Consider the following 20,680-nt stretch of genomic DNA (forward strand, 5'->3'; position numbering starts at 1 on the left):
AATATGAAAAATAACTAGTACATAGCTTACATTTTCAACTGTTTGGAGTATAGCCCTCTGATGGTCATAATTTTTGGTTTATTTCTGTAAGTAGGAAATAATGACTTTGTTAGAAATCTCTGCTTCTTTGTTTAGTTGTTTAGGGTTCAATAGAAAATTTAACTAGATTGTTTCTGATTATGTACATCTGTTATGTGTCACATTTCTTTATACATTTGTGATAATTTCTGTTGCTTTAGATAGATGCCTTTTGAAATACAGGTATTAGGATAACTAGAAAGGCATGATTCACAAGTCATCATATAAATATTATCCGTGCCAGTACATTTAAATTCTATTTTAGGGACTTATTGTGAAGTAATTATAATGTAGCCAAGTTCTTCTATCAGAGAAAATTCATACTGTCCCTTACCTTGCTTTTTTAGTGAACATTTTTAAATTTTTCCATTCATTTGAAGTGTGGAATCAGAGTTTTATTTACATACACATTATATTGTCTGTACATGGTACTGTAATCTTAGTTTGTTCTATTCTTTGTAAACTCAGAGTGTTGAATATAAATTTTTTGCCATGTTTTGTTAGGGAATAATGTATATATAGTTTCTCCTAAAGTCATCCATTAGTTTGCATTTTTTCATACCACTGACTCTGAAATTTTCTCAGGCTCTTAGCTACAATGTGATTTATCTGAAGCCAATATCTTTTCACATTCATATTAATTTATCATCCATGCCATTGGAACACATTTTGCATTTTGTTGATGTAAAAGATTCTTTGTTCTAGCTCAAGAAACCACAGGGGTGAGCTTTAAAACTTCAAATTAATTCATTAACCAGGCATTTGTTAAAGCACCTGCTGTAGTGAGTCCTGTTGGATGTTTGGGATAAAGGATGAGAAGGGCATAGCCAGTGGTTACAGAGTACCCACATTCTGGAAGGGAAAGGCTCATGATAGCACAGTGTTTGGGGTGTGCTATCTGCCCTTGAGGAGTTTACAGGCTGTCAGAGAATGAAAATGTAAAAAAAAAAAAAAAAAAAAAGAACAGGTCATTCATTTCAAAACTCGGTTGGCCCTTTTAACAAGATAATATTTCAGTCTTTACTTTCTGCCATGTTTTTGGTTATATATCTCATTTCTTTGCCCAATTTTGTGCCTTGCCTCTTTCCTCTTGATCACTATTCCACCAGAGATACTTAGAACAGCTGAACTGCCTAACTTAGACGTTCTATTGTTTTGGAGGACCTTTCTGCTAGGTTTTAGGAGCACAATTAAGTGAGGCCTCTACCCTCATGGATCTTAATTACTGGCTGGGCTGGGAAGTTAGGCTGTGTGGCAAATCATAGATCCCATTGCAGTTGTGGTGTGTGCTTTGCTGGAGGTATGGATAGCGTGCTAGGGATCACAAAAGAGGAGTACACAGAATGGGAAGGGGGGGGGAATCCTGCAGTGCTTCCTGAAGGAAGGTTTTGAAGGAGACAAGGGAATGAACTAGAAGTAGGAAGGCTGGCTTCTTGTTATTCAAATAAAGCTAAAACATCACCTCCTCTGATGAATTGTCCAGTTTTGTTTTCTTTACAGCAGTTACCATTATCTTCTTTTTCTGTTACTTTTACTTATTATATGTCTCCTTCCTCCAGAACATAACCTCTGTCAGAACAGGGGCCCCATTTGTCCTTTTTTCTGTCTATCCCTAGTGCTTAGCGCGGTGCCTATCACATAGTAGGAGCTTGAAAAATGTTTGTTGGTTGAATAGAATGAATGCTTGAGGCAGAGTGTGGGAAGATAAAAGCAAGTATGTGTGAAGGCTTCGCTGAGAAACTGCAAATAATTAGGTGTGACATGAACAAGGGAGCTTTTTCCTAAAAATAGGAAGTAAGGCATGAAATTAGAACTTTATATCCTGAAAGCCTTGGAAAGTTGCCAGACTGCATGGTATGTAATATATCATTCTTTCCCTGAATTCCTGTGATTGACAGCCAAGTATTTTTAAAATATCTATTATGTGTAAAAGTGATGACCTCACTGAGGTCTTTAGAGAATATTATTTAAAGAGGATTTTAACTAGAATACTTCAGTGATGTTCTTAACATCAGGTAATCAGACATAAAAAATTTGTTCAGGTTTATAGGGTTCTTTGGCTAATTCTCTGGAAACATGGAATAGCTTGAGACTTACATGCTACTGTTGGGAGGTTTGTCTCTTCCTCCTCCTCCTCCTCCTCCTTTCTTGCTTTAGTGCTCAAGGTGGCATGTATAGGTCATCACACTTCCTTATGTGGTGTAGTGGTAAACAGTTCCTTTTCCAGGCCTGTGTGACAATATGAAACAGCTCAGTCCAGCAGACATTATATTACGTACCTATCATATGTAGATAAAATGCTGGGTACTTAGATATAAAGACAAACTAAATACAGCTCTTTGAAAAACAGTATGGGTTGCTGATTTATATATGACTCTCTTTCTGTGGTAAGAGAAAGTAAATCTGGCATTTTTAGTGTACCGTCACAATGCATAATAAGATATAAGGAGGTTCTCACTAATTAATTAGACACTTTGAAAATAAGTTTTTAGGAAAAGAAAAAATTTTATTACCTATGTTGATTATATTTTTTCAGTTTTCTGTGTGAATACAGTTGTGGCAAAAAGCAATGACTTGGAACTTTTTTCAAAATTTGATTGTCCTGTTGCCTTGTCTGCTTCTGTGCGAACACATTTCAGAAAGTACGATCATGGCATCCCTAGAGGTAATCCAATGCAGTTTTTTGAATAGGGAGTTTCTAGTTTCTCTTGATATATCTTACAGTTTTTCCTGTCTTACAGTGTTATAGTGATTGTGCACCTAAGGGCCATGAGCTTAAGTAGCCTGAAGATATTATACAGAAAATAATTTCTGGTTTTTGTTTGTTTTGTTTTGCTTTTTTAGCTTCAGAGTTTTGTTAAGCATGCTTCTGTCCTGAAACCCAGCCATATTTCTCAGGAATTGGAAAAAATTAAACACTGATGTCTTGGCTTTGTTTACCAGATTTCAGTATTCTCATTGTCTTATTTTATAGGAAAATGTAAAATTAGGGGAAAATGTAAAATTAGGCAAAACTCAAGACTTACAGTTTTATATACATGCATGCACAATTCATCAGCATGTTGGTGAATAACAACAAAAGCAGTATCAGCCATTCTTTTCCTAAGTGCTAATTTATAACCATTTTAACTCTACTGTCTTTAACTTCAGCAGAGGGTATAAGTATATACTCATGGGCCTGGTTTTTGTTAGGAGTCCCATGAAGCACTGAGCAACTTTCTCTATAGTAGCTATGCTACTGTTAGCCTCCTGTATGTTGTTTACTCACAAATAACTGCAAAAAATTAAGTATGCTTACTTCAATGATAGCTATATAATTAACTGGAAAATTTGGTCACAAGAAAGATGTAGTCAGTCCCCCCTTGATAAAGGAATCTGTAGCAAGCTGTATCTATCACTAGAATATTAGATTTTTCTCTTCATTTGGACCATGTGGTTTTATACTGATCATCAGTCCATAATTTTAAACCTCTCTTTGTTTTTTCTTTTGTCACTATTCCTGAATCTTTATATATTTAGCAGGGATAATATTTTTGGGACACCTAGTGATGTATCTGTTCAATAAATTTAGTTTTGTCTTCTGACTTTTTCTTTGATCCTGGCTCCAGGAAAGAGAGCAGGATGAATGCCACTTTGTAGAGGAAATTTTTTTTAATATTAAAACAGAGAGGAAAGGTGGTCCATTCAGGTGCCAGAGGAATGTGGGAAGAAGAGGTAAAGTTGAAACAGGCATGTAGTTAGATATATATGTCTTAATATTCCCCAATACCACCACCACCTTAGGGAACTGGAATTCTGGATTTAGGAGGATGGGTAGGTTGAGGGTAAAGCCAACAGTGAAGGAAGCTTATGCCCCATTCCCCTCTTGTAATTCAAGGAAGAAACTGCCTTAGAAGGTTGCTTTATTGCAATGTAAGCAATGGCAGCAGAAGAATATGTAGCATGTTGTGGTTAGGTAGAAAAGAGGACTCTTTGTCCTCCTTCAGCCAAGGAGTGGCTTCTAAGGAATATCAAAGTTACTATACGCCTCAGGTAACTGGGTTGAGAGCCAGTGAACCTGCCAGTGGGGAAGCTGTGTTGAGGAGCAGGCTGATACCAACACTATAGTTGTCAGTTAGGTCTTGGGTACAAATGAGATCATAGTCTAGATATATCTTCAGCACCAGTTAAAGCTGGGAGGGAGCCAAACCAACTGGGCCAGCCCCGGGGTGGGGATGGGGGTGTCTCTGAGCAAGAGAGCACACCTAAGTCTACAGCCTCCATGGACCCAACAGCAGCATTAGGCCAGTGTATGGGGTCCAGGCCTGTAAGGAACCTTGTCTTGGAGACCTGAGAGTTTCTATCTTACTACAGTGAAGTTCTGTAACCCCACCCACATCCATATATCCAGCTACCATCTTGGAGAAGCAGGGAGAAAATCTGAAAAACTGAGCATTTACCTCAAAGAGACCATAAACCAGTAAGGATTGAGCTACCATAGAATGCAAGTTAAAGTCAAGGTGGGGCTTGAAAAGCAAGATTAAATCAGTTATAGAAAATTTAAGAGCTGTATTTTCTTGGCACAGCTTAGTGTGCTATAAATTGCTGTTCCTGCCACCGTGGGTTAGTCTTTGAGGATATATTTCCTGTTTTTAAATTTAAATTTTGTACTCTTTGTTCACACTTGAACATAGCTTAAGTCCAATGATTGTCTGATTGAGGTTGTAGAGTGCCTACATTTGGCATGCCTAATTAATGTTATCTTGCTCTCAATTACTTGATCATTAGAAGTAGAATTTTCATTTTCTCATTATCTCCTCATTGTTATAAACTAAGGGCAAAATGAAATAGTAACACAATTGCAGTATAGACGTGATGGTTAATATTACTAAACTGAAATGCTGTCTGATAGGCATCACCACCATGTTGTCTTTGAAATGTTCATTCATTTGCTGACATGCCATAATGTGAATTTGGTGTAGACAAGGTGGTTTGATGGGATCTACATATAAATATGAAACTGTGGGTTATATGAAAATCAAATATATCTCAAATTTTGTATGATCTATAATTATGGAGCTAGATTGTTTTGAAAGTTCACCCACCTCTCCCTTTCTATTAAAAAGAGTTGGTATTTGCTCTGCCAGAAGGGTTAAGGACAATTGTGCTATGAATACCTCATTTTTCATCTTGATAACTACATGTACTTTTTGAACATTTTATTAATTACCTAATCTATAATATGAACATAGGGTAGTAAATTTATATTAGTGTACAACTATGAAGTGAATTGTTTTTAAGTGATTCATTTTAAATCAACCTTATTGAAGTATAATATACATGCAAAAATGTACCCACTTATATATAATAAGATGTACCCATTTTAAGTGTAGTTCTGTGTGAACTATTAATAGTCCCTTTAGTTTGTTCTTTGACGTTATCAGCCAGTGTCCCTTCAGGTTGATATTGATCCACTATGACAGTTATACTGGACCATATTAGAAGTAGTTATAAAAGCTTTCTGGGTCTGTGGGTTTGTTTGCATTTATCAATTAAGTGGTCCGAGACTTTTATGTGGTTTTGTTCGTATATTTGTGGCACTCAAATGTCAGCCATCTAGGTGGCTCCAAGTCTCAAAACTTTACCAGATACTTTGACTTTTAATGTGCAGATAAAAATAGTTTAAGATTTCATTCTAAGTACTGTGGGAAGTCCAGTGGCCTGAGGACTTGGCGATCAGGTTACTACACAGCACTATAAGCAACATAGGTATTAGCCAGTTACCAGTCCCATGACTGTTCTGTCATTGGGAATGTCTTGGACAGTAAAAATGTGAGACATTAGTAGTTATGTAATGTCTCTGTTTTCATTTTACTTTTTGCCAGGCTAGAGGAAATCTTACTAGTTTTGCCACAGAAAGAATAGAGATGACAGTAAAGGAGATAAATCCTTATTTTACTGTTTCAGGTGGAGACATCAATAAATTTCAATACATTTTTAAATTTAGTAAACCTTCTGATATAACTTGATAAATATCAGCAACCTAGTAGATACAACCATTTTATAATAATGGTATGAAGGAAATTTTTGACAGGAAGAAAGCAACAGCGGTTTTGCAGTGCATTTTTAAGATCTGCAGGAGGCCAGAGTAGCCAAGTAGCAAAAGAGGTTTTTAATCAAGACTGTATAATTCTTTCTGAACATTAAGAGCTAATTCAAATTCCTCCTTACCAAAGGACTTTTGGAGAAGGCCAGATGAAGTTCTGAAGTATCTTATATTATGTTTCCTTTCATTATGTTCATATTTTGTAACTTTCTAAAGCATAGAAGAACAAATCTATCTTAATATGTCTCCCAGGGAATGTGCTGTCCTTAAAAAAAATTGAAATGGGCATATTTGTTTTCTGTGTTCTTGGATTGTTTGTTTTTCCTTATGTACCAAGGAATGTCTTTTTTCTGTTTAAAATTATGGTAGGAAAAAGAGTTTTCTGTTAAGCTGTGGTAGAATTAGTAAATGATGCCCAAAAAGAAGGACGAGCCAGGTCAGCAGGATATATGTTTTGAATCGGTGATGCAGTACAGTAAGACACTTGCACTAGCTCATCCTCTTTTTTGCTAAGCACATTTTCAGACCAGTCATGCATTTATTTCTCTCTCACAAGCTTGCAGTCTAGTGGTAGAGTCAGACCTTGATCAAGTAATTGTATAAGTCTGTAAGCATAGAACTTCATTTTGATTGATTGATTGATTGAGACAGGTTCTCACTCTGTTGCCCTGGCTAGAGTGCAGTGGCATCATAATAGCTCGCTACACCCTCAAACTCCTAAGCTCAAGCAATCCTTCTGCCTCAGCCTCCCTGGTAGCTGCAACTACAGGTGCACACCACCACAGCCGGCTAAATTTCCTATTTTTAGTAGAGACTGGGTCTTGCTCTTGCTCAGGCTGGTTTTGAACTCCTGACCTCAAGCCATCCTCCCGCCTCAGCTTCCCAGAGTGCTAGGGTTACAGGCGTGAGCCACCAGACCCGGCCAAGGTGGAACTTTAATACATGTTATGAAGTAGAGGCACTTGTGGAGAAAACATGGGGCTTCAGACCTCATCATGGGGCTGTGGAAAGGCTCCCCTGAAGAAGTGAAGATCAAGCCAGGATCTGAGGACTAATGCAAGGTTAAATGGGACAAGGGAAGGCAAAGCTTGCAAGAGCAAAGGAAACAGGCCCTAAAGCAGCAAGGAGCCTGGTGAAGAGGGCTGGGAGACCTAGGGAGAGGAGCCTAGACAGCTGCTTTGCCCACTATGTGCAGGGGCTGTGACGTAATGGTTAGTTCAGTGGAATTTGGGAGACTTTTAAGGGGAATGGTGGGGCATGAAATCAGATTTCCATTTTCAAATGAAGAGCCTGGTTGTTGAGGGGGCTGAACATATAAGAAGGGTTGGGAGGCAAGGCAGTACTTCAGATGAGAGTTCTGGGGGCTTGATCTGGGATGGGAGCATTCAAATACAGAACAGTGAACCAATTTGAAAAAGATGTAGGAGGCAAAACCCAATAGCACTTGGGGTGATAGACTGGATGAGTTTGGGGATACAGACAAGGGAGATGTCAAGAGTGATCCTAAATTCCTGGCTAGTGTTCACTGAGATGTCGGACAGAAAGGAGACAGGCCCAGGTTTAGTGGGGGAAGATGCAGGAATGGTTAGACATTCTATCTAAGTATTTTACACTCATGTATTGTCATTTTACATCTGCATAAAAGATTCATGGAGGGCAGATCCAGCCCACAGAGGGTAGAAGGGATTTTATGTCTTCATGGAAATAAATGAGAAAATGGTATAGGAATTTTATCACTGACTTGGCTTGAAGGCAGTCATTTCCTATATAAAGTCTCTCTTTGTAAGATCACACTTCTCACATCTTCCTTTTTTGGCTACATACTGTCTCATGTTCTTGATAAGGTGTTAATATTTTCATAAGACTATGCTTTTTTTAGAGACTGAGCACAAAGTAAATATATTGAATTTTCCTCGTAATGCTTTTTAAAATGTAAGATTTTCCTTAAAGTACTCTTAGCATACGATTTAATTCAAATTATGAACAGTCTAGAGTTCGCATCAATGTTTCCCTTGATAATATCTCCATAACGTGAACCTTAGTAGCAGTTTTGCCAGTTGTTGGTGTAGGCTTGGTGGAACTCTGCTAAATTGTTTTTGGCCAAATGGGCAGCATCCCTGAATTTTTTTAAAAAAAGGGAAATGATATGTTTTTAATATACCTTTTGGTATATTTCTCTGTATAACATTTTAATGGAACCATATTATAAAATTTATTATAAAAATAATTGTTTTATGGAAATGAGATAAATGTAGGCATTTTGGTGCCATGATCAATAGTTTTAATATTTTTGGGAAGAGTGGAGCTTTTAATTGTCTCTTTTTTAATTAAAATTTCTTTTCGCAGTATATTAATCTTTTTAGTAAAGCTTTACCTGGTTTCCTGAACAAGTGATCAGTCTCACATTTTTAAGAGGAAATCTTTATAGGGGAATACCACAAAACAGTTAAAATGAGCAAACTAGAGCAAAGTTTCTCTATCGATATTTGAGGCTGGATAATTGTTTGTTGTGGGGACTGTTCTGTATACTATAGGATGTTTAGCAGCACCCCTTGTCTCTACTCAGTAGATGCCAGTAACCCCCCATTCTACATGATAATCAAAAGTGTTCTCAGATGTCTTGGTGGGGGCATCATCACCCCCGGGTGAGAATCACGGAACTAGAGTTAGTTTTCGATCTCAGATACACATTGTTAAGTTAAAAAAAAAAAGCTGTTGCACAAAGATGCATAGAGTAACATGCTAGTTACATGATTTTTAATGTACAAAACAATAGTAAAATTATTTATTGTTAAATTCATTTGTACTTAATAAAAATGTGTGTGGGAATGATAGATATCAACTTCAGGGATAGAAGTTACCTCTGGGGAGAGGGAATATGAATGAATGAAGCTTTATTTGTGACATTTTACATTTCAAAAGGCAACATAGAGATCAGAAGCAAATAAGCCAAAATATTATCAATTATTAAATCTGAAAGAGGTATACAGTTTTTCTGTATTTTTGCATGATTAATCTTATTTGAAGTGTGACATGTTATATACCATTTATTATGCATTTTAGCTCTTGTGCTAAAATGCACAAGTGCTCTTGTCATGCACTTTTAACTTATGGTCATGCATTATTACACATCAGGTTGTAAGCTTCTGTGTATATAAGACAGCTTCATTTCCTAACCCATGTCAAACACAAGATGCAACAGGAAACCTTACATAAAGCAGAGGCCCAATAGACATTCGCTAGTTGACTGAAACACTCCTCTTCTTTGCAATAGGTTGTTTTCTTCCTGATTTGGCCTGAAGTACTTAAATTTGGCAGTAAATCTAACTTGTAGTATTGACAAACTATGGTGGTTTTCAAGTAATAAGTAATAAAGTCAAGGCTTCTAAAGGATTTCTTCGGAAAAATCTAGCTCTTATCATTTTATTTCTATGGTACTTGGCAAACGCATATTAGTTCTGTTATAATCTGCCTGCCATGGAGTGTATCTTGTGTTTGAATTTACTTCCATTTTATAATTTTACTCATAATGTAAAAATAACTTAAATAATTTTGGTCTAAGTTATTTTAGAAGGTTTCTGCAAAATAAAAGTCAGAATAAAGATGGAAATAATGAAATATTTGCATATACTTTTAAGTTTATGAATATTATAACAGACATTATTAGAAAACTGTTTGGAAATGTTTGATGCTAATATCCTTCCTCAGTGGGGGTGTGTTTTGTATGTGTGTTTCAGAATCCTTTTCCACAACATTATTTACATATAGCTTACAGAAGCAGTATAGCATGATCATGGTTGAGAAGTGGCATCCAGAATCAATGTTCTTGGGTTTAAAATCTCAGCTGTACTATGTCTTAGCTGTGTGATCTTGGGTAAATTATGGAACTTTATTTTTTATTTTTTATTTTTTTTTTTTTTTGAGACAGAGTCTCACTTTGTTGTCCAGGCTAGAGTGAGTGCCGTGGCGTCAGCCTAGCTCACAGCAACCTCAAACTCCTGGGCTCAAGCGATCCTCCTGTCTCAGCCTCCCGAGTAGCTGGGACTACAGCCATGCGCCACCATGCCCGGCTAATTTTTTATATATATATCAGTTGGCCAATTAATTTCTTTCTATTTATAGTAGAGACGGGGTCTCGCTCTTGCTCAGGCTGGTTTTAAACTCCTGACCTTGAGCAATCCGCCCGCCTCGGCCTCCCAAGAGCTAGGATTACAGGCGTGAGCCACAGCGCCCGGCCGGAATTATGGAACTTTATTAAAACTCGGTATCCTCATCTATAAAATGAACATAAGATCTTCCTCAGAATGATGATTTGAGGATTAAATGAGATAATCCATGGGAAGCACTTAGCATAGAGCCTGGCACAAAGTACTTAAAAATAATTGCCTAAAATAAAACTTACCTTTTCAGGTACCATACTGGTCTGTAAAGTAATAGTGTCTGTGTTTGTAGGGTTTTGCTTCTGCTCAAGGAGCATATCCGTGTGTGAAAGCAGTTAGACAGTTGGGATATTTGCATATAAACCTTGACAGACGTATTTAAAATACTTTAGTTGTCAAGTTATATTCCCTGCTGTTCAGATGAAGAAATAGAGAGTTTCTCCCAAGGAAGGGCTTCCTCAGAGAGTAATTAGAGAATGAATTATAGACTGTAGTTGGCCCTCCATAGCCATAGGTCCCACATTCATGGATTCAACCAACTGTGAATCAAAAATATTCAGGAAAAAAATAATAAAAAATAACAATGCAACTACAAAAAATATAAATTAAAAAGCATAACAACTATTTACATACCATTTATATTGCATTGGGTGTTATAAGTAATGAACAGATGATTCAAAGTATACAGGAGGATATGTATAGCTTATATGGAAATACTATGCTGTTGTATGTCAGGGACTTGAATATCTGTAGATTTTGGTATTGGAGGGGGTGGAATTCCTGGAACCAGTCCCCTGTGGATACCAAGGGATGACTGTTATAAACTTTGAAATGGTTTAATCCGTGAAAAGTAAAATAAAATAGAATCAATATTTTTTCTGTTCTGTTTCATGATACACGTTGGATATTTTAACTTAGAGAGCAAAACATTTAGAAAACAATGACTCCTGCTACTTCCTTACACAATGTATGATCGGTTTAAAGAATTCACAGTTCCAGAGCATAATTAAGTTATATAACTACATTTTTTAATCACTTAGTAAATTTTATGACTGTTAATACCAATTAGTTGCTTTGCTAGAATCTTAAGTAAGGCATAATTAATACTGGGAATAAAACAATGACCCAGGCTGGGTGTGATGACTCACACCTATATAATGCTAACTTGGTGGGGGAGGATCACTTTAGGTCAGGAGTTTGAGACCAGTCTGAGCAAGAACAAAACCCTGTCTCTACAAAAATAGGAAAATTAGCTAGGTGTGGTGGTCCACACTTGTAGTCCCAGCTACTCAGGAGGCTGAGGCAGGAGGATCGCTTCAGCCCTTGAGTTGGAGGTTGCCGTGAGCTATGAGGACGCCACTGCACTCTAGCTGGAGTTTGTTTTTTTTCTTTTTTGAGATAAAGACCCAAAGCTTTAGACAATCAGTAATGGGGGAGTGAATTTATGGTTACAAATCTCTCTGTCCAATATGGTTGTTTAGTGATTTAGGCTTGATTTTTATAGGGTGGAGATCTTGAAAATACTAGAAGAACTATAGGCCCTCCAGATATTTCTATTTGTTACTGCTTGTAGCATTTATTTTTTGAATTCTCTTTCTGATTTTTTTTTTCATCTAAAGAAATTTATTCTGGGAAATGTTAAATGCCTTGATATAGTTTATTCACTCATGAAGATAATAGTACAATTCAGGAACCTTTATCTAAAAATTACCGTCTTTCTTTTTGAATCCCAAAGTATGTATGTAACGTAATTTCAATTGTGAAGTAGAATTAGTGAGTATTATTAGTGTATTGCTGATATATTTTATCACATTCTTAGTTTATTGCTTATTAAATGTCAGTTTTTAAGTACGCCATTATTTAAACAAACTAAGACTGAAACAAGTAGCAAATTATGCCTAGCATACTGACTACAGCTGGTGACATTCTATTGCAGACATTGTGGGGGCAATGGTATGCTTTTGTGAATAAATTGAATTTAAAACACAAGTTCTTCAGAGTTATTTTTCATGTATTTTTCTTCTTGTCTATACCTATATTATATATAGCATCTCAGGGCAGTGGTAGAACAAATAATAAAGCTTGGTGTATCACCTCCTACCTCTCTATTAAATACCCATGAAGATATTTAAAAACACAAACAGAAACTTATAACAATTCTGCAAATTAAAGAAACTAAATATTGAAGATTGTTGGCAAAGTTCAAGGGAAATTTATTTCATTAGCAATAATGGATTGAAAGCATAGTCTTGAATGTCATGCTATTTGTTTTACTTTGTGAACCCAAATCAAGCAAAATATCCAAAGGGAGTAGGAAAAGACTTGGAACCATGCCCACAGGAGCTGAAAAGCCGACAGCCATCTCCCTAAGGTAACTATCATCTGACTCCTCTGGGGCTGGACTTCTCATCCCCCACTAGTCTGCATTAGCATTTGTATTAACAGATCTTTTCAGAGACTAAAACACCCCAAAATACAGTATGGCAAGAAGTAAAAGGATGGAAGAAGCAAGTATTAATAGCATCCTAGGATTTGGAGTCACCCCAACCCCACCCAGGAAAAGCTTGGTGAAGGTAGAGTGGTGAGAGCAGGCTGCGCTATAGGGTAAATAGCCAATGGCAGGTGTTCCTCCAGCTCATTTAGAGAGCCCTGCCCAGGCAATTCAGCCTCAGATCAGCCAAACCCCAAGGACGCATGTGTACTAGCAATCCAGGTTTTGAAATGGGGCTCGGGCTTTATCAATCTGTATTTGAAGTTAGGGTGGCTGAAAAATGCAACTACCCTTTTTGCTGCCAAATGCCAGTCCTGGTGGATCTCTTTCCATCTTAGTAAGGATGAGTTTAAAAGGGGGGGCAGGAGGAGGATGCTATGAAAAGACATGAGAAGATAAAGAAAATGTTGCTCTGAAGATTTAGAAGCAACACATAGTTCCAAAAATGATTTTTTTGTAACAAGCATATGAAGTTAAGACATCTGCTTAGCTCCTGAAAGACAGCCAGGAGTATATGACCTCTACAAGAGAAAAAACAAGGCAAAAAATGCAAAAGTTGGCTGAGATAAAGAAAGAAGATAAAAAAAACCTAAAATGGAGAAAGTAAAGAACAGAATTGATGTAGCAGTTTTAAATAATGTACCCATTAAATGTTCATATATTAAATATTTATTGAACACCTACTATGTCCCTGTTCTTCTAGATACTGATGATGCAGTAGTAAACAAAACATATTAAGCAATTATGAAAAAGCCAACCTAAAAGTTGTAAGGTTTGTAGTGGAAAATACTAGAAAAATGGGAGTAGAACCAACATTTAAGGTTGCTAGAAGACGACTTTCCTAATTTCATTTATTTCCAGGTAATATTAATTCAAAAAGTATATACACATACTCCTCTAAATATATTTTGATAGTTTTAAATTTTTATTTCAAAGAAAAGTCCTATAACAGTATCTAGGCAGAAAAAAGAAGTTATCTACATTGCAACAAAAACCAAATTGGTTTCCAACCTACCTATGACAACACTGTGTACCAGAGACCATGGTCAGATCATTGATCCTCCTTTGGAGCCTTATGTGATGATGTTATCCTTCCTTCCTTTTAAGATCAATACACAAAAGTCAATTGCATTTATTCTGTATACTAGCAATGAAAAACCGAAAACTAAAATTTAAAAGTGCCATTTACATTAGCTCTAAAAAGGTGAATAAGTTTAATTGACACACAGTATATCAATCCTGCACATACATCTAACAATATACCTGCAGGATTATATCCTAAAAACGAAAAACCTGGAATTCCTGTACATGGTAATGGTACAAGCACTCTGGAAAACAGTTTTGCAGGGTTTTTTGTGTTTTTTTTTTACTTCAAAATATTAAGGGGTACAAATGTTTTTGTTACATGGATACCTTTGTAATGCTTAAGTTAGGGCTATTGGTGTGCCCATCACCCAAATAGTGTTCATTGTACCTGTTATTGAAGTTTTTACCCCTTCTCTCCTTCCTCTTCCCTACTTCTTGATTTCCAATGACTTTTACTTCTCTGTATCCATTGATTAGTTCCAAATTATTAGAGGGTACATGTGGTGTTTGTTTTTCTATTACTGAGAAACTCCACTTGGGATAATGGTCTCCAGTTCCATCCAAATTGCAGCAAAAGAGATTAATTCATTTCTTTTAATGGCTGAATAGTAGTACTCCATTGTATGTATATATATACCACATTTTGTTAATCCACTTATGCACTTAGGTTGATTCCACATCTTTGTGATTGTGAGTTGTGTTACAATAAACATTTTCGTACAGGTGTCTTTTTAATAAAACGACTTCCTTTCCTTTGGATACATACCCAGTAGTGGGATTGCTGAATTGAATGGTAGGTCTACTTTTAGTTCTTTGAGGAATTTCCGTACTGTTTTCCATAGAGGTTATACCAGTTTGCAGTCGCACCAACAGTGTGTAAGTTTTTCTTTTTCTCTGCTCCATGCCAGCATCTATTGTTTATGGACTTTTTAATAAAAGCCATTGTAACTGGGATAAGGTGATACCTCATTGTGGTTTTAATTTGCATTTCTCTGATCATTAGTGATGTTGAGCATTTTTTCATATCTTTGTTGGTCATTAGTCTATCTTCTTTTGAAAACTTCTGTTCATCTCTTTTGCCCACTTTTTAATGGGGTTTTTTTCTTGCTGATTTGCTTGAGTTCCTTGTAGATTCTGGATATTAACCCTTCATTGGATATATAGTTTGCTAATATTTTCTCCCATTCTGTAGGTCGTCTGTTTCCTCTGTTGATTATTTCTTTCTCTGTGCAGAAGTCATTTAATTTAATCAAATCCTATTTACTTATTTTCGTTGCTATAATTGCCTTTGAGGGTCTTAGTCATAAATTCTTTGCCTAGGCCAATGTCTAGAATAGAGTTTATCCTACATTTTCTTCTAGAATTTTTGTGGTTTCATGCCTTATGTTTAAGTCTTTTATCCATTTTTTTATCCATCTTGAATTAATTTTTATAAGTGGCAATCTCTCTCCACTAGGGTCCTGTTTTATCTTCTGCATGTGTCTATCCAATTTTCCCAGCACCATTTATTGAATAGGGCTTCTTTTCCCCAGTATATGTTGTTGTCTGGTTTATTGAAGATCAGTTGGTTGTAGGTTATAATGTCTTATAAATGTCTCTTCTTTTAAGACCCTTAATTTTCTTATTGGAAAAGTGTCTTATTATATGGATTTTGTTATTATTCAACAAGATGCTTTACTCCTATCTGCTTTGAAATTGCTTTCATAAGCATACAGATCTATATGTCTATGATGTGAACAGCACTATCTAGGGCTTTGCAGTACACATAAACTTATAGGGACCCTGAAGAATGTAAAGATATCTTCTCCAAAATTTTGTGCCTGTCAAGTTGCCATGCATGGATGAGGATATTCAGACATACAAAGTCTTGGAAAATAAGGGTACTTCCTTAGAAAAACATTCAGAGGTGCACTTTGTCTAAGCAAAAATTAATGCAAGTAAATCACTCAAATATATGAAAAACATAGGAGAAAAGGACTCATGGTAAAAAGTGAAGCCAATTGAATATGTAAAGAAATATATATGAAACATAATAGCTCATGTATGTATAATTACAAATTTAACAGCCAAAACCTATTCTCAAAAATAATGTATTTAACAAAATGGTATATGAAGAATCAGGGTCTATCACCTCACCTCAGATTAATTTAATAGAGTTTAAGGTCACAATAATTTAAATTTGTTCTAACATAAGAACAAATCAGTAGAGCCTACACTAGACTAGAGTTGACTAGAAAGCTCTGAAAGCAAATGTAGACTATATATGTAAGGATGCTAAGATATATTATACAAAGAACTATAAATCCATTGTAAAGGGTATAAGGAAAATTGATTCAGTATTTAAAAATTATATTAAATCTCAGTTCCCTTGCCATGTCATGTATTAAAAGAAATTACAGATGCATAAAGATTTATGGAAAGAAATCATTAAAATATCAAAACACATAATTGCAGATGAATATTAACCATGCTTAGGCTAAGTAAGTACTTTGAGCACAAAGGTAGTGGACATAATTACAAAGGCCTATATCAGTAAAATCGACTATGTAGTAATTGCTTATATTCAGCAACAACAAAACCCTAAATAGTTCAATGATCACAACAACCTGGGGAAAACATTTGTAACAAAATTTAGCAATAAGTTCTCATCCATGAATCACTAAAAAAAATATTAACCCTACTAGACCTGATTTCACTTACCAGTTGATAGAAGAAAACTTCTCTGATCTCATTGAATTCCAGAGATTTTTTATATTTCATTTTGGCAATGGTTGTATAGTGGGTATTTTCATACACTACTGAAGGGAACTGTGAAATGATATATTTTTGGACATCAGTTTGGCAGTACATATTGGGAGCCTTTAACATTCATACCCTTTGAACCACTTCTATCACTTAACAGAATTTATGGAAATAAAGATGCAGGTGTCAAAGTGTGTACATTGATAGACTGGTTAAATAACCGTCCTTTAAAAATAGTGGCTTTACATGGAGTTCTACTCCACCACAAAAAAACAATGGTGATCTAGCGCCTCTTGTATTATCCTGGATAAAGCTGGAACCCATTCTACTAAGTGAAGTATCACAAGAATGGAAAAACAAGCACCACATGTACTCACCATCAAATTGGTACTAATTGATCAACACTTATGTGCACATATGGAAGTAACATTCATCGGGTGTCGGGCAGGTGGGAGGGGGATGGAGGGGATGGATATATTCACACCTAAGGGGTGCTGTGCGTACTGTCTGGGGGATGGACGTGCTTGAAGCTCTGACTTCCGGGGAGCAACGGCAACAAATGTAACCTAAACATTTGTGCCCCCATAATATGCTGAAATAAAAAAATAAAAATAGTGGTTTTAAAAATTATTTAATGACAGGTCAAAATGTTGCTTATATACTATCGAGTGAAATAAAAGGAATGTACAACAAGACTTATGATATTACTATCAAAATTTGAGAAAAATTTGCTTCATTCTTTAAGTAAATATATAAATCATATATGGGAAGACTGAGTGTTGAGGAAAGGGGATTTCCATGGTTTTGTTGAAAGGATAAATTTTTTAAAAAGCATTTTATTTTATTTGACTCCTTTAGCGACCTGTTTTTTACAAAATTTAATTTATGAGATGCCAGGAAAAAAAAAAACTAATGTATTTCTTTAAGATGGTGTGAGTGTGCTAGTTATAAATTTAAATTTGTATCATATCAATGGACAGTTTTGAACTAAGATCTCGTATAAAATCAGTCCAACAAAGTTTAGACACTTAGGATGCAATAAAAGAAATGTATGTGGGGCTTTTTCAGTTAGAGTGGAATATAGGATGGAGCAATGCCTGGAGCAATGCTCATTTGAGATGTGAATGGTTTTCCTCTAGTCCTGGAAGCCCATCATGCTACGCCTTTCTTTGTGCTGTGAGCAAAGCAAGAAGAGGTTCCCCATAGGGTTTGTTCTTGGTAGGTTGCTCACTAGAGCCATTTGAAAAGGAGTAAGATAAGACCATGATATCAATGTATTATGAGAAGGTAGCATATGTAGAAGAATCACTCTAATACTACCTGGGCTAATATCTTCCATATCACTTGGAATCGGCAGTTGTTCTTTCTCAATAATAAAGTAGTTATAACATCAGAAAGTACCTGGAAGACTGAGTTTCTTTAAGTCAGAAGATCCACTGGTATATAAATGAGTTGTATCCTAAAAGTTGTTTGTACCCTACAATTCTATCTATTCCTCCATTAAAAACAAAAATGTAATACCCTTAAATATCCTTTTCTTCAGTAGTTTGTGGCACTTTCAAATAAATTCTTTTTCTTATAATACAGATATGAAAGCCGATATTTTCTTTTATCAATGGGTAGATGAGAAACAGAGTTTTGATGTATAAGACATAGTTAGGACTCAGAGTTTGTCTTTTAGCATAATGATTAAAATGGTCTTTTTCTTTTCTCCCTCCCACTCTCTCCCTTTCTTCCTTCGCCTTGTTTTTGAAAAGGACTTAGGAGAAAAGGTTATATTTTTAATAAGTTAATGATTTGTACCCTGTTGGTTATTGCCTGGTACTGTGTCCAATTTTAAAGGCTTTGTTTTGATGCAGGGACAATGTTTATTAAAAGATTTGATCAGAAAGTGTACCCACTTAGAGTGAAAAAGAACAGGCCTGAGTCATTCAGGAGGCTTTCATCTGACATGTTGGCTTTGAAGAATCTATATTAATTATTTTACCAAAAGCTTTTTTATTCCTTTTATAGACCATAATTAGACACAAGTTATTTAGCTTAGTGGCACTTAGTTCTTAGCATTTGTATCTCCTTTCCAAGCTTTATTTTCTTTTCCCCTAACCAAAAATAACAACAACAACAACAAATTCATATTTTAATTTAAAGCAGGATTCTGCCCCCAAACTACTTTTGTTCAGAAGATATAAATAAGCGTGGGGGGAAGGTGGTGATGGAATATTTATCTCACTTTGGGTTTGCAGTGACCACCAATAGGGAAAAGCTGGCGAAAACTAGATATGTTTGTTAGGAAAAGGTAAGTGAAGGGAGGTGACTTGGAAGAGCATTCTGCTACCAGCAATGATTAAGTATTGTAGAGGCCGTTTCTTAGTCTTAGAAGCCCAATTAAAATGTGTCTCTCGGTTTTAGAGGGAAGTACAGATGACAATCTATGCCACTCATCCTGGCACTTTTGAGTAGCCTCAAGACATTGACACTTCTGATTTATGATTCATACATATTCTATCACCATCTCTGTTTTTTGCACCCCACCCTTTCCCCCTTCTCCTTTTCCTTTCTTGACTATATCTGCAGGGTGGTAAGAAAGAGAATTTTGGAACCAAGAAATGAGGGGTGTGGGGGGAGGAGGATCTATTTTTTTTTTTTACTCTTTGGGTTCTTGCTACTGTGTCCCAGAATATACCCCCAGACAATTGGGATCCCCAGTCAGAAAAACACTGGAGAATGATTTTCCTTCTGCCTCTTTTCCTTTGCAGGAAACACATGAAATTGTGGCGATCAAGAAATTCAAGGACAGTGAAGGTATATATATATATATACTTTTTTTTTCTTCTGTATTAAATTTTTGTAAATAGAGTATGGAAAAGGTGGGATCTAGATGGTTAGACCCTGTCTGTTCCAGAAATTCTAAAGTCACAGTCTCAGAAAGTGAATATAGCTTATTGCTTATCATGCTTCTCTCTGAAATATTTAGTTCTTTCTATGTGACTCTTCAAAGCTCACTATATTAGAAAATTCATTGTGTATTTTAAGGTACAGTCAATGTTGGAAATCTTGCTCCAAAGGCTGGATAGAAAGCAATGTTATCTATACTGTTTCTATATTAAAGTGAAAAAACTGATTTGAGGTAAATACTTCTGTGGGTTCACACTGGTTGCGAGTGCTATGTGAAAGGTTTCAGTATTGGTTACTGTGATCTCCAGTTCTGACAGTTAGAAATACAAGGATAAGTGGTAGACAGTATCGAGGGAGGAGTGATTTTTATATTTAGAATGACTCACTGGGGGAATAAAAGCTTTTCAAGAAGAAATACCATACTTGGAGGCCTTCATCACACATCCAGGACATTTCAAACAGAATATTAAAAGTACCCTATGCAGTCAAAAAGTTTAAAATAAAGCATTTCAGTAGTTCGTTAGTCTTTAAATCTAGACTGTGGGCTATCCAAAAATAGCCGAATAGAGAAACTGATCACAAAAATATGTATGGCCTTTAAGGAGCTCTAGGCAGCATATTTTTCAATTTTTTTTGGACAAAGACCCACAGTACAAATATATTTTATACCCCAACCCAGTGTTGTCCACACATGTATTGTACTGTATAGCAAAGGTGTCACAAACTATTATGTGAATGTGAGAGGTTCTCTACTTTCTGTTCTCTCCTCTTCATATAAATTTGTATAAATGCCTATTGTGGCATCAAATAAATTTATTTCACCACTAATGAGTCACAGTCTGCCATTTGAAAAACAGTGATCTAGGGGTAAGAGGTAGCAGCATAGCATCAACCTTGAGATATAATCAAAAGTATGAAAATAACAGTCATAACTTACCTTCATTGGCACACATTTACTAAGTAGTATAAGACCCACCTTCTGTATTTATGAATAGCTCATCGCCCTCACCTCAAAGACTTAGCAAACATTAAATAACAAAAAGGGCTTGCTAACAAAAAAGTCTCAGGATAGATTCAGTATACTTGATGTAATCCATCTCTGATGTGCTGGTTATGTGGAACACATGCATATCAGCTGGGAAC

At 35.9% G+C, this 20,680-nt stretch overlaps 1 protein-coding gene across 3 annotated transcripts in view; it reads left to right on the plus strand.

Moving 5' to 3' along the window:
* The window catches only part of CDKL5 (cyclin dependent kinase like 5), a 186,328-nt gene that overhangs the window by 97,428 nt on the left and 68,220 nt on the right, over window positions 1-20,680 (plus strand). For all 3 annotated transcript variants that reach the window (XM_012784695.2, XM_012784690.2, XM_075999296.1), the window contains exon 4: window positions 19,399-19,444. In XM_012784695.2, coding sequence (XP_012640149.1) covers window positions 19,399-19,444 — 46 coding nt within the window. The remainder of the gene's footprint in view (window positions 1-19,398; window positions 19,445-20,680) is intronic.

Source organism: Microcebus murinus, chromosome X, assembly GCF_040939455.1.
Source record: "Microcebus murinus isolate Inina chromosome X, M.murinus_Inina_mat1.0, whole genome shotgun sequence".
Classification (NCBI taxonomy): Eukaryota; Metazoa; Chordata; class Mammalia; order Primates; family Cheirogaleidae; genus Microcebus; species Microcebus murinus.